Source organism: Bos indicus, chromosome 2 (assembly GCF_029378745.1).
Source record: "Bos indicus isolate NIAB-ARS_2022 breed Sahiwal x Tharparkar chromosome 2, NIAB-ARS_B.indTharparkar_mat_pri_1.0, whole genome shotgun sequence".
Lineage (NCBI taxonomy): Eukaryota > Metazoa > Chordata > Mammalia > Artiodactyla > Bovidae > Bos > Bos indicus.
In genome coordinates this window covers 127,217,508-127,232,164 of record NC_091761.1, presented here as the reverse complement: position 1 = coordinate 127,232,164, position 14,657 = coordinate 127,217,508, and the positions used below count along the sequence as shown (strand labels likewise).

The 14,657-nt window shown below is 55.3% G+C and overlaps 1 protein-coding gene across 5 annotated transcripts in view; it reads left to right on the top strand.

Annotated features, from left to right (window-relative positions):
* The window catches only part of LDLRAP1 (low density lipoprotein receptor adaptor protein 1), a 44,542-nt gene extending 32,333 nt beyond the window's left edge, over positions 1-12,209 (top strand). For 4 of the 5 annotated variants that reach the window (XM_070776298.1, XM_070776278.1, XM_070776289.1 and 1 more), the window contains 5 exons: positions 5,598-5,670; positions 6,045-6,131; positions 6,630-6,760; positions 8,196-8,230; positions 10,223-12,209. In XM_070776298.1, coding sequence (XP_070632399.1) covers positions 5,598-5,670; positions 6,045-6,131; positions 6,630-6,760; positions 8,196-8,230; positions 10,223-10,367 — 471 coding nt within the window. In that variant the 3' untranslated portion in view covers positions 10,368-12,209. The remainder of the gene's footprint in view (positions 1-5,597; positions 5,671-6,044; positions 6,132-6,629; positions 6,761-8,195; positions 8,231-10,222) is intronic. The other variant, XM_070776284.1, reaches the window with a different exon arrangement.
* Positions 12,210-14,657: the final 2,448 nt, after the last annotated feature.

Here is a 14,657-nt window from a genome sequence, read left to right as displayed (position 1 = left end):
GGCCCCTTCTGCTCTGTCATATGATTTGATGGATTTGAAGTCTAGGAGAGGTGGTCTGTCCCTGGTATGGTCTGGGGATGCAGGGCCTTACAGAAATTAGTGTTTGGAGACTGGCGATCAGAGGGGCCCAGGGTGAAAGGCAGAGGTAAGGGCCCCCAGAGGACCTCACTGGCTGTGGCCAGAGCAGCGAGAGAAATGGCCCTATGTTGGTACCTACTCTGCTTGTTTCAACGGTCATCTCTAAGGTATCATCTCGTTTGCTCCTCAGAACAACTCTGCGTGATGGGTGCTGTAACTGTTGTTTTTATTTTTAATGAGGAAACAGCCTCACAGAGGTTGGCTGTCTTGCTCAAGATAACATAGCCAGCCAGGCAGAGGGAGGGTCTAAACCCACGTTTCTTCCCTCCCTGTGTGACTAAGGAGCCTGGAGCCCCTTACCCATTTCCAGGCCACCCTGATCACATCTGGCTCGGGCGGGTGGGACCTCGGTGGTCTCTGGGCTTTTGTCTTGAACTTCGTGGCAAGCCGCTGGAGTGAGTCAGCCTTTGGCATTGAAGTTTTTGTTTCTGAGGCCCCCGAGGTCTGAGCATCCACCCTGTAAGGAGGTTCCTGACATTTATTGATTTAGTATTGTCCTCGGTTGATCTCTGTGTCCGAAGCCTAGAGCCCCAGTTCCTGTATCCTAGGATGCTTAAAGCCAAGGAGACAGGATCTGTTCAGCTCCCCCCGTCATCAGGGACACATCCAGGACGTTCCGACATTGAGGTGGCCCACAGGCTTTCTGCCGCCCCTCAGGGCCAGCAGTGGCGCGCCGTCCAGTCTCCCTCTCTGTTTCTGTAGCCACTTTGCTGTTCTGACTCTCGCCCTCCTGCCTCGCTCTCAAGGCCTTTTGTGATTGGGCCTGCTGGGTAATCCAGGATAATCCCCACCTCAGAGTCTTTAACTTAATCACACCTGCCAAGTTCCTCTTGGCATGTAAGGTTCACAGGTTCTAGGATTAGATTGTGGACATCTGGGCTGGGGAGGGGTGGGCAGGCGGGCTTCGCTTGTAACTCAGCTGATAAAGAATCCACCTACAATGTGGGAGACCTGGGTTTGACCCCTGGGTTGGGAAGATCCCCTGGAGAAGGGAACGGCTACCCACTCCAGTATTCTGGCCTGGAGGATCCCATGGACTGTGTAGTCCATGGGCACGCAATGAGTCGGACGTGACTGAGCGACTTTCCCTTTTGTGGAGGGAGGGATGTGGTTCAGCCTGCCTCAGGTCCTGTGGAAGGAGCACTGTCGGAGAAGCCAGGCCGGGGGCCTGATCCCAGCCTGCGGCTGCGGGTGAGACCCTGCCCTCCCCTGGGCTGCGTGGCCGGTGGCGGGATGCGGGGCCGCCCCCATGGCCTCCTGGATTGCTCGCTCAGTTCCCAGCCTCCTTGTGCACCTAGTTTCTTCGCTGCAGACTCAGTGTCGCCAGCCGCTCGCCTGGGCCTCGTGATGCCCTGGGTCCCTGAGCTGCAGTGGCTTCTCCCGTGACAGCCTTGTTCCCCACAGAACAAGCTTATTGTGTCCCCATTGTTTGTCTCTTCCTCCGCACTGAGCAGAGCAGGCACTGGGCAGGGGCAGCTGGCCCTCGGCCATTGCTGCAGAGCAGGGGCTCCCAGCATGCAGGGACTTCCTCTGGGGTGGGGAGGTCGGGGGTGAAAGAGAGCGAATGCTGGCCCAGGGGCTACGGGAGCCTGGCCTGGGGCCAGAGGACTTTAGACGAGCTTGAATGAAGCCAGTCTGCCCCAGGCTGAGAGGTCAGGTTTACTGGGGAAAACAGCCGGCCACTGCTCGGTGCTGACAGCAGAGCCAGCGGCAGAGGGCCGGCTCCTGCTGGACGCCCAGCCCCCGGGCTCTTCGCTTTTCTCGGCCCATTCTCATCTGCATCAGGAGCGGCTGGGTCTCGGCTTGTCCTTCTCCAGCCTTTCCCACCTGGCCTCTCCGATTCCGGCAGGCCCCTCGGAGAGACAGCCCAGCCCAGGGCAGTGTAAATAGACCATCTGACACGCGGGCGGTGCCCTTGTGGCTCCCAAGGCCTCAGCCAAGGCCGGACTTCCATTGTGTTATGGCCTCGTGGTCTGGTCGCGTTGGAGATCCCGAGACTCTCAGGGCAGAGAGGGTGTGGCCGACGAGGAGGGGGCAGAAGGTGAAATGGGTGGCCCGGTTTCTGCATCCCTGCTGCCGGCAGGTCCCTCCACAGACGCATGCTGCTCCCTGTCCTGGGCAAAGCTCTGTGCCAGGCCCTGGGGACCCAGGGGAGGGAGGCCACAGAGAGGAGAGCCAGGAATCAGTTACTGGCACACAGGGAGCTTGGTTCTCGGGTGGTGGTCACTGTCATGCTGGAGGTCATGAAGACTTCTCGGAGAAGGAGACATTTTGAATTGGGCTGTGAGGGATGAGTAATAAGTGGGAGGAGTTTCGCAGGCCAAGAAAAAGGGGACAGGGTGGTGAGAGGGTGGGTCACTCCAGCCCAGGAGTCATCAGCACGTGCAGAGGCACGAGGTGCAAACTTGAGTGATACATTTTGGTGGGGGGACTCAGATGCCGCTGGAGCCTGGGTGGGTGGCACCTCAGGGGAACCTTGAATTTGGATGTTGACGCAGCCCTCAGTCCTTTTGGCCAGCGGCCCAGAGTCTCCACATCCCCACCCTTCCTCGCTGGGCTGCCTGAATCAGCAAGAAGCCAAGACCCACCCAGATGGAGGGGCAAAGGGGTCCCTTTCTGGGTCGCCCACCAGTTCAGCTCAGCATGGGCGGCACAACCACCAGGCCTCTCTTCCCCGGAGGCTCCTCTTGCTCATGGCCAGGATAAGATTCTCTACAGAGAGACGTTTTTATCTGCCCACCTGGGAGCCCTCAGCCTGCACCGCAGCCTCCGGGCTCGGACGTGAAGGTGCCATCGCAGCGTCAGCGGGGAGCCCAGGGTTGCAGTACAGGTAGACCCCCTAACCCTGCCTGGCTCAGGCGGGCAGCGCTCCTCTCCCTCTCAGGACAGGGGCATCCCCCAGGTAATCCTTTGGTGCAGCAGTTAATGCTTCTGGGCAGCAGGGCTGTGCAGGCACCCGGCCCCATTTGGTTTGAGTACCCAGCTGGGATCCTGGATTCCACAGTCCTGGCCCAGGTCTGCAGCCCTAAGCCCGACGGTTCCCTGTGAGAAGCTGACCGCCTGGTTATCCGGAACAAGACAGGGACATGAAAAACTGGGCAGGTAATACTAGGTCAGGTAATAAGACAGACCCACAAGCCAGAGGCATTCAGGAGGGGCGGACACCTGGCATGTGGAATCAGGGAAGGCTTTTCTGTGGGCAGACGTGAACAGTCCTTCCATCTCATGCTGGTGCCCAGATTCCTGCAGTCGCCCAGGAAAATGGGGCCTGTCCCCCCTCCCAGTCGCTGTCCAGCCTGGGCTTGCCGCCACCTGCAGGCATCTGAATCTTGAGTTATATTTGGTTTAACTTGTAGCTCAGGACTTCAGGGTGAAAGGGCAGGGATGTATGCAAATGAGCAGGCAGATTTATGCAAAAACAGCATCAGGCCTGTGTCCCCAGATTTCCTGGAGGCAAAAATAATGGCATTCCCATCTCGCTGCCACACTGGGTGACCAGCCCTTGCTTGGGTGTATAGTGATCTGACTCTGGCTGGTAATTAGCCCATATTTTTAGTTCATGGGCAATTCTCAATGGTAACTGGGTCTATTAAACTTGATTCAGACGTGACAGCTTAAATTGTAAACAGCTGTGAAGAGTTTCATACTTAATTACCATATTTAAGTTTTGCCATAAAGCACCCGTACTTCTATCAAAAATGTAAATGACGGAGACATTCAAATGAGATTTTGTACTTCGTGAAGTTTAATTGGCAGGGATCAGTCAGCTTGTTTAGGGATTTTAAATTTTAAAGAAGAGTTTTAAAGGCAGTAGCCACAGATTCATTTCTCAATTAAATTGAGTTGTCTGGCTGAGGGGAAGGGAGTGGGGCTGAGACTGGTTAGGCCTGAACTTGTTGTGTACTTGAAAGAGTCTGGCACTTTCTTCCCCATGCCGGGCCTGCAGAGGAAGCTGCATGTCGCTTCCGGCTACAGCTGTAAGTTCTAGGACTTTCAGTCCCAGAAGTCGAGCTGGTTAACCCTGAGCTGAAATCAGAGAGGAAGGAGCTGAGATGAAAGTGGGCTGAGGGTCGGTCCTGGCTGGAGTGTGAGGCCTCAGAGACCTGTCCCCAGGCAAATGCAATCCAGCCAGCATCCTAAGCACCCCTGGAGGGCTCTGGAGATCAGGGGTGTTCAGAGTTGATGCTTGCCTTTAGGGAGCACCCAGTTGGGGTGACATAGGCAGGCAAGCATGGGCTTTGCTGGTGTCTCAGTGGTAAAGAATCTGCCTGCAATGCAGGAGACACAGGTTCAGTCTCTGGGTCAGGAAGATCCCCTGGAGGAGGGCATGGCAACCCACTCCAGTCTTCTTCCCTGGAGAATCCCCATGGACAGAGGAGCCTGGCAGGCTGTAGGGTCGCAAAGAGTCAGACGCGACTGAAGCGACCTGGCAGGCAGGCACGCAAACTGTTACTACTTTCGTATGATGCCACTAGAGAGAGGGGGCAAGGCTGTGGGGGCCCAGTGCCTGATGTCATGTGGCGTGGCCTGGCGTAGCATGGCATGACCTAAGAGGTGACGACATTTCAGTTGGGCTTAAAGGGGTGGATGGGAATCCTCCAGGGGTTGAGGGCCAACGTGTGGCCTTTCTTTATAAGTAGGTGATGGCACTGGATGGTTTTAGTCTTCTGCCGTGGGCCCTTATTGACATCTTGCTCCTGCCAGGAAATGACTTCCCTGGTGCAGATGGTAAAGCGTCTGCCTACAGTGCAGGAGACCCAGGTTCGATCCCTGGATTGGGAAGATCCTCTGGGGAAGGAAATGGCAACCCACTCCAGTACTCTTGCCTGGAAAATCCCACGGACAGAGAAGTGTAGTAGGCTACAGTCCATGGGGTCGCAAAGAGTTGGACACAACTGAGCGACTTCACTTTCACTATCCTGCCAGGAAATAAAGAGCCTTTCTGGCATTCAGTTGCAAGCCCCTTTGACCCGCCATAGTCCTGACCAGAGTCTAACCTGTGGCTCATTCAGGCAGTGGCGGGAGCCCTTTCCCAACTCTGGCTTTTCTGTTCTATAATTCTAAGGGGTAAGTAACTCTGTGAAGTCCTCAGGTCATTAGGGAGGATTTCTTGGAGTAAGTAAGCCTCACGGTTAATTAATTGCATTTAGGGAAACTCAAGGGGGAAGGAAAAAACATGGCGGTGAATAACCATTGCCAAGGTGAGGGGTTGAAGTACCGGTGGGAACCTTGGCTGGGCTCCAGGTAGTGATGATGGGGCCTCAGCTGCCTGGGGAAGGTGTGGCCCCTTTCCTTACAGGCTGCTTTGGTGATGGGGAGGGGCTGGGGTTCCACCTCCACCCATCAGACATTCCAGAGCCAGGGTGGGCCTGGCCTGGAGTCCCAGGGCCTCCAGTGGAGACTTGCTGTTACCTGCCTAACACTGTACCCCTCCCCCGACTCCACTTCCTGTTTTTTAGGCCCAGGCTGTCACCCTCACAGTAGCCCAAGCCTTCAAAGTTGCCTTTGAGTTGTGGCAGGTATCCAAGGAAGGTGAGTCTTGTTTGTGGATGTAGCAAGTGGGTGGTGGGGGTGGGGGTGTTGAAGAAGACCAGTTGAGCAGTAGGGGCAGGGCATATGGTAAAAGGCTCTGGAGTCAACTTCATCTTCATCACGTACGTGGTTTGTGGCTTTGGCCAAGTCCCTGCACCTCCGAGCCTCAGTTTCTCCATCTGAAGAATTGGGAACAGCTGTCTCCCTCCCCCAGGGTTCTTGAGTAAATGAAATATGCCGAGTTTCTTTCCTCCCTTCTGGAGACATGACACCTGGCTCCCCTGAGATGGGCCACAGCCTGCCCCTGCCCAGAGGTGGCTAGGGCTGGAGTGCCGGGCTCAGGGACTCCCAACACGCTGTGCTTGGTCCCACAGAGAAGGAGAAGAGGGAGAAAGCCAACCAAGAGGGAGCAGACGTCCTGGGCGGGAGCCCCCAAGACAGCGCCCCTTCGTTGAAGAGCCGTGAGTCTTGAACTGGGGAAGGGGCCTGCCCTTCATCCAGAGCACCCCCCTACCCTGGCCACCTCCCTCCTGGGCCGGGGTCAACTCCTAGGTTCTAATTTTTATTTTTTTGTTAAACTAATAATAATTATAGATAAATTAGCAAATGTAGGTAAAGGGAAAAAGTGACTTGCTGAGGTGCATGTCCAGACGTCTGCAGATACAGAGATCTGGGTATGCGTCTCTCCCTCCACACTTTACAGAACCTCAATGCCTGTTGTGAACATGGGTTCCAGCCTGAATCACGAGTGGGACAGAGCATCCCACCCCGTGGGCTGCTGTGCAGCTGCCTCAGGAGGTTCCAGGGTGGGTCTCGGTGGTCTGGATGATGGGCCTGGAAAGGCCATGCCCTAGGAGGGAGTCAGGACCAGACCAGCCCAGGAGACACCAGGGTGGGGCCCAGAGGCTGGGCTGAGGACAGGAGCCTCCCCTCCCCCTGATGCACCTGACCTCTCATAGTGGTCGTCACTGGAAACCTGCTGGACTTTGAAGAGACAGCCAAGGCCCCGCTGTCCACGGTCAGCGCCAACACCACCAAAGCGGACGAGCCACCGCGGCCTCAAGCCTTAAACAGCAGCAGTGTTGTCTGGGTGAGTGGCCATGGGGCCTGGGGATCCCCCACAGATCCAGTGAGCCTCGGCCTGGTCCTCGGTTCTACGGCAGCTCCTGGGCAGGCCCTGACACCCACTTCTTGCAGGCCTCTAGAAGGTCCTGACCCTAGCAGCACCCAGGCACCGGGTAGGAGATGAACAATGTCCCTCTGAACCTAGGGCTGTGTCGCCAACAGGCTTGGCTCCCAGCAGCACTGTCTCCTCACAATGCCTGGCCTCTTGGCCCGAGCATCCAGCTCTGCCCACTGCAGGACCAGCCAAAGGCCCCCTTGTTCTCACTGTGGGCCATCCTCTCCTGACGCCCCCTCCCCCTCGGCCATCTGAGTGAGGAGCCTGAGACTCAGGCAGGCAGCCTGGCCCTTGACTGGCTCTGTGACCCAGGGCAAGCCCCTGACCTTTCTGTCTCAGCTCTTTCACTTCCTCAGTGATGATCATGACCTCTGCCTGAAGAATTTTCCCGAGGAACCTGATTTTTTTTTTTTAATAAAAAAATTTTTAATTCATTTATTGATAATTTCAGACATGAAGTATTACAAAAACAGTACACAGAATTCCTGTTCCCCTTCATATAGATTCCCCAATTGTTAACATCTTACATAACCGCATTACAAAGATCAAAATCATTAACATTGACACAGCACTGTTATGTAAGCTACCAGCTTTGATTCCCTTTTCTCCACTTGTCCCTCCAGTGTCCTTTCTCTGGTCCAGGATCCACTGCAGAAGGACGTGTTACTTTACTTGTAACATCCCTTTAATTTTTAAAAATGTGGACCGTCGAGGGACTTGAATAACTGCCAAATCCCACTGCCTGTTGGGGGCCACCCAGAGTCCCCCGAGCGGGCACCGTGAACTGGTCCGGGAGCCAGCCTTGCCACCTGCCTGTCCCTCAGGAGGCTGCGGAGGGAGTCTTGCCCAGTTTTGTTTTGTTTTGTTTTTTTCCCACCTAGGCTGTGGGATTCCTGCCACCAGCTATCCCTCAGGAGCTTAGAATCCTGGCTCAGCTTTCGAAAGTGGGTAAAAGCAAGAAAACCTCCCCCCACTCTCTCCCTCTCGGATCCGGAAAGCCGCAGAGGTCATTCAGTCCAGTCTCCTCATTTTATAGAAGGAAAAGCTGAGTCTCAAAGAGCAGCGGTGACTTGCCTCACTAAGGTGTCGCCGAGTTGTGGCAGAGCTGGGAACTGAACCCCCGGGCCTCTGGGCACCCAGGGGCCCTCTTTCCCATCCCAGATTTGGGTCCCTGTGCTGAGCTGCTGATGGCAATAGCCAGGGGGAGGCCTTCCTGTGTCCGTTCCCCCAGGGCCCCGCCAGACTCCGCCCGTCCTCCTGCGTGTTCGGTCCCCGTAGCCTCCCAGGGCTGTGGGCACGTGCTCCCGCTCTGAGGGCTCTCATCTCCTGCTTTGTTTTCCCCAAGGAGCTGGATGACGGCCTGGATGAAGCATTTTCAAGGTAACATTAGCTGGGCTCTTGATGCTGGGGAAGGAGGCCTGGCGCTTGTGGGGGTGGGGTGGGGAGCTGGCTTCCAGGGCTCTTTGCTGTGTCTGAGAACATGAATTCTGACCTTCTCCAGAGGGAAAATCTCAACTTGAATACGTCCAGGGGCGGGGAGCTTACTGCTCAGCCAGGCCTGCTAAAGTGTCCTTGCTGGTGAAATCCGAAGCTATTTTTGCTCATGGCTGCTTGAGCCCAGTCTGAGCTGAATTGAGCGCAGTGCAGCTCAGGTTGGCTTGCTTTTCCTGTGCCTGGTGTGGCCTTCAAAAATGGGCTTTTGGTGCAGGTTTTCTCTGCTCCCAAGGTTTTGCCTCTATGGAAAGGGGCAGGCAGGGAGAAGGCAATGTTAAATTAAATCCACTGCAGACCATGGGGTCGCTAAGAGTCGGACACGACTGAGCGACTTCACTTTCATGCATTGGAGAAGGAAATGACAACCCACTCCAGTGTTCTTGCCTGGAGAATCCCAGGGACGGGGGAGCCTGGTGGGCTGCCGTCTATGGGGTCGCACAGAGTCGGACACGACTGAAGTGACTTAGCAGCAGCAGCAGCAGCAGCGTTGACTTGAGGTGGGAATGAAGCCCATCAGGAGATAGGTGGTGTAGCCGGAGGCTGGTGCATTTCCCCTTTTTACCAGGATTCATCTCGGTCCATGGCTACCTTCAGCTCGGGGACACACCACCATGAAGGTGGGCTGAGGAGAGGCCTGGGCAGCTCAGGGTCCCAAGTCAGGCCTTCCTTTCTCCCTTGGGACCCCAGCAGCCCCCTACAGCCGTCTCCCCGTTCCCCATCACCTTCCTGCCAGAGCCAGTGGGAAGCTCGGCCCAGCACTGGTGGGGGTGGGGAGCGGCAGGTGTGGCCCCTTCATTATTCTTGTGGCCATCTCTCCTGCTTCCCTGGCTGACTGCAACCCTCCTGTTTGAAGGAAATCTTTCATTTGCTTTTTCCAGATTACTGAAGTGTCATATGCCCTTAATTAACAACTTTGAAAATCAGCAAAGCATTAAACAGGAAATAACACCATCCCATAATCCCACAGCCCAGACTTTGGGGCTTAACTCATGCTGATCCTATACATATGCATTTTTTTTTTTTGCCTTGATCAGCTCATGATATTTGTGTTTGGGGATCCTGATTTTTCACTCTACGCTGGTATATATCGGGAGCATTCCTCCAGGCTATTAAAAACTCCTTGTAAACACCTCATTCATCGATTGCCTCACATTCTTTTAAGGATGTGGGCTGTAATTAACTCTCCGGATTTTTTTGACATTTAATTGTGCCCCTTTTTGAATATACTTTGTGAACGGCGCTGTGTTACACGTAGTTAGAGCCAGTGGTCTTCCATGGTTGCCACAGGCCCCCTCTCACGCACTCCCCTCTCTGCCCTGGCACAGCTGCGCTTTCTTCTCTTTCCTGGGCACTTGCTGATAGAGCCGTGGGTGCCCTGGCCTCTCTGTGGTGGGAATGCCACTGCCTGCCCCACAGTTTCCTGAGCAACTTGACCCTCAGGGGTAGACTCTGGTGAGAGGTTCCACCTCTCCCGGCATCTGGGGCTTGCTTTCTTTTCTCTAAAAAAATAATTTTATTTATCATTTTTGGCGCAGTGGGTCTTCGTTGCTGCAGGAGCTCTTTCTCTAGTCGTGGTGTGCAGGCTTCTCACTGTAGTGACTTCTTTCGTTGCCGGGCATGGGCTCAGTAGTTGAGGCACGTGGGCTCAGTTGCCCACATGTGGGATCTTAGTTCCCTGACTAGGGGTCAGACCTGTGTACCCAGGTGAATTCTAACCCCTGGACCACCAGGGAAATCCTGGGTCTTTCTTCTTTGTCCCCGAGTCCTGCCGTTTGCCCACCCATGCTTTCTCGCTTCTGACCCTGGTGTTGGACTGTCTCCTCGGGCCCCCACCAGTCCCTTGCCTGGGCCCCCAGCTTACACAGCTCTGCCTTGCAGGCTGGCCCAGTCTCGGACGAACCCTCAGGTCCTGGACACTGGACTGACGGCACAGGACATTCATTACGCCCAGTGCCTCTCGCCTGTCGACTGGGACAAGCCTGACAGCGGTGGCGCCGAGCCGGACGACCTCTTCAACTTCTGAGGCCTGGGGCTGGCGGGACACGTGACGAACCAAAGCTCCCCACGTTTGGGATGGGGGCCAGCTGCTGGACCGCTCCCCCCACCGGCCACCCTTCTCCAGTCGGCAGCGCTGTCAGCCTGAAGATCAAAGCTGCAGCCAGTCAAGCAGAGGGAAGGAGATATTTTTTTTTTAACCCCATTCTTTCTCTAAGAACTAAAAGATGCCTTGAATATTTATTCAGTGACTCCTGGTTCCAGAAGCCGGTTTGGCATCAGGCACGAGCACAGTGTGATAACCAGCTTCCCGCCCTCTCTTGTGTGAGCGCTGCTCGCTGTGGGTGTCAGGATGGTGACCAAAGCATTTCTCGTCCCTTCTCTCTGAAGGCCCAGATTTCCCTGAAGGCGCCCCTGCTCCTTACTGAAAGGAGCTGGGTCCTTCGTTTCTGCCACCCTTTGAGCATGGGAGGGCCCCGCAGCCTCGGGAGAAGACGCTTCGTCCCGCTCGCCTTCCCAGCAGGCCCCAGCAGGCTGGGGCTTGAGCTCTTGGCCCCGGGGGCGCTCAGAGAGACAGGGGCAACCCCTGACCAAAGACAGCACGTGGCAGGCACTTTAGAGCAGTTACCACAGGTGCGGGCCCCGCTCCTCGATGGTGCTGTGTTGTGTAGAGCTTTCTTTCTGCCCTTCTTCCAAGAGAAGGGGCCCAAAGTCCCCGTGGAGGGTCCCCACCAGTGCTGGGAACCAGTGTAACTGGCTGCTCACGGACTCCTAGAGTCTGCCTGCGACAGTGGGGTCATCTGTGTGGCCGCCCCCACCCTGCCCTTCCCCCTCCATGTGCTGCTGCTGGGTCTGAGCCCCACCTCCCCGTACTTCCTGAGATGACACGCAAAACCTAACACCTAGATTTGTTCTGCGACTCCTTGGTCGCAAGTTTCAGATGAGGAAACTTGAGACCACATGTGTGGAAGAAGTAAGAGTCAAGAGTAGAACCCAGATCTGGTGCCAAAGCTGCCTTCTCACCCCCACCTCTCACAACTCGCACCTCCTTTTTTTTTTTTTTCCTCTAGCTTTGTTGTCCTCCCAGGAACCAAAAAGCCCTAGCTATTTTCTGACCAAAATGTGTTTCATAACAAACCATCTGGTGCCTTTACACACAGAACTGGCATGAGCCTGTGTGCCCTGCTAACTGTCTTTCTGTTGATTTCCGTGAAAATGGAAGTGTTTGAAGTCTGCTAATTCAGAGGGTGAAACAAAACCAAACTTCGTAAGCATCACGAAGTTCCTTCCTGACGCTCCAACCCCAGGTCGGTGCCAGCAGCCGCCTGTCTTCAAAGTCTACCCCCCTCCCCTCTCCCACAGGGCTCCCGGCAAAGCCACCAGCACACCCTCCATCCTCAGGTGCCTCCCAGGCCTGGCTTTACCAAGCTTGAAGTCCTGGTGGTAGTCGGAGCAAGTTACACCAGCCTAGGAAACCCCATTTTTTTAGATTTTGCGTATCTAAGCATTGGAATCAGAGCACAGACAGAAATGCCTGGGTGAGACGTGGATGGGGTTGTCTATCAGAATGTGGCCCTGGCCCAGCTCCCGCACCCCCCGCCCCGCTACCCAGCCCACACCTCCTTGGTGTCAGCCCGTGTGTGTGTCATGAGGCAGCAGGGATTGGGCCTGACACAGGCCGCCCTTGGCACGAGGGTCCAGGAGCCCGGAGAAAGGCCGTGCTGTGTTTGCGTGACTCACAGTGGGGTCTTCATCTGGTCCCCGGCCAACAGCAGTCAGTGTGCTCCCTGTGTGTCTTACTTGGTGTTGCTGTAAAGGAATTCTAAAAACGAAAAAAAAAGTAATAAATGTTCTCTTTTTGAAATACAAAGAGCACTGGGCCGGAGCGGCCTCTGGCGGACCCTGCCCTGGGGTGGTTGGAGCGGTGGTGACCACAGGCCCAGACGTGGGCAACGGTGGTCTGTGGTCCCGCAGATGAAACCGGCAGGCCTCTTTTCATTGGCCGATGGGCTGTGCAAGGTCATCTCTGGATAGCGTAGTGAGCTCAGCCCTGGAGAGGTCTCTGAAGGCATAGGTCAAGGCCCCTAACCAGGGTCTGTGACCCCTTGAAATATACATGGCCACACATATATTTTTCTTGGGAAGGATGTCAGTCATTTTTCTTGCCCTCTCAAATGAGGCCATGATATTTATTCGTTTGGCAGACTTTGTGCTAAACTCAAACCAGGCCTGGGCCTTAGTGCTGGGGACTAAGCGGTCCAGACACCTTGTCCATGTGGACTCAGGACACTGTGGCTTGGGTGATTGGGGTTGGTGGAAAGTGTGTTTTGGTGACTTAGGAGACCCAAGGTCTAGCTCTGGCTTTGCTGCCTGGGGCTATGACTCTGGATCTGTGACTTCTTTCCTTGAGCCTCAGTTTCCCCATCTGGGAAAAGGGTACAACCATCACCACCCTTTTCTGCCTCTCTGGGTTTTGTGGGACTTGAGTGACAGTTACCATATTGTTGGTGATGGGCATAGATGGCTCAGAGGTCATCTCAGAGCACAAGCCAGTTTGGACCAAATATATTTAAGGAAGTCAAAGTAGAAGTGATAACGGTGGCCACCATTAACTGAGCTCTCTTTCTCAGTGCCCGTGGCTGTGCCAGGCTCTCAGCTCTACCTCATCACACTGCTTCTCTTGAGCCCAGGTGGTTCTCGCTCCCTTTCCTGCTACAGGCACTGAGGCTGTGGGCCATGCCGCCAGAACTCGGAGAGAAACACAGCCTCAGGTCTGTGTGACCCTCCCCTCTGTCGTACCCTGGTCCCCCCAGCAGGCACGTCTGTGGTCATATCCCCCGTGGCCTCCCTTCAAGCCGCACAGAAAGGCCACCGTCTTCAGGCTCCGGGGGGGCGGGGGGGGGTCTCCTTGGACATTTATCTCTTTGTCCCTTTTAAACGGTGATAATAAAAGTCTCTAGAATGCAGGGCGGAGCCCTCTGATGTCAGCTCTCAGGCAGAGCGGCTGTGAATTCTGAGCGGATGGGAGATGACGGAGAAATTCTCTCCTTTTTTCCTCTCCCATAATCTGAAAAGACACCCAACAAGTTCATCTTTCGGTTTAAATTTGGCCAGTGCCTTTAGTCTCCGGATGTCTCAAATCATGAATCCTGAGCACCCGCCATCTGCTCTTTCATGCATAACGGATGAAGCCACGGAGAACAAAGTCGCCTTTCAGATTTGATGTGACCTTCAGCTTCACTGGGTGGATGTTGGGGTCTCCTCTCCCCAGAGAAGAGACCATCCCAATTAAAATCTCTCCAAAGACTTGCTAACAAATCCAGAGAAGGAATCTGGGTAAATTTCTGTGTCCTCGGTTCCCGTCTGGGGTCTGTTCACCTGGCCTTCCTCCCTCTCCTCCTCCTTGTTCTTGGAACACCCAGGCAGCCTCGCCGTTGTCAGGGAGTGAGCTTTTCTCCAAGGCTCACATGTCAGGCCCTGTCAGTCCTTGACACCTAACATCAGAGTTATTAGTGCCCCCGCCCCCCCCCCCAGCCGTGCCAGGAGCTGGGTGGTCCTAGTACCACTTCGAAGATGGGACAATTGACCAGAGACTCCCAGCCAGTAAGGAATGGACCTCGGATTTGAAACCTAGTCTGACTGATGCTAAAGCTTGTGTGTTTCCATGGTACTACCTACCCCATGGAGTACCTACCTACCTACCTAGTCCAAGCCAAGCTGCCTGTTCTCTGTTCTGGGGAGCCTCTCTCTCCGCACGGAACGGAGTGGTAGGGCCCCAGCTGGGCTCAGTACCTAGGGCAGTAGGGGCTGACTTCCCAGGCCGGGGGGGAACCTCTTTCCCACTGTGCAGGGGTGCCCTTGGGCCTGCTTCCCTGCACGTGTCCAGTTGAGGACTCGGAAGAACGTGTCTCACCACATTCGGGCTCTGTCTGGCCCCTGGTCAGCGTCACCCTGCCTTGGTGGAGCAGGGAGGTGGGGAGAGGTCCAGAGTGAGTTTTGGTGTCCCTCAGAGTGGGGGCAGCATCCTCTGGGAGCAGACTCAGGGTGTCAGGTGGTGAATACCAGCCTCAGAGGAGCCGAGAAGGAGGGGAACACATCTCTGGAACCCTGGCAGCATCTGAACCCAGTAGCTAGTTTAGGCTGCTCTGCAGTGACTGTGCTAGTAGGCATTATTCAATTCACTTCAGTCGCTCAGTCGTGTCCGACTCTCTGCGACCCCATGAATCGCAGCACGCCAGGCCTCCCTGTCCATCACCAACTCCCAGAGTTCACTCAAACCCACGTCCATCGAGTCAGTGATGCCATCCAGCCATCTCAT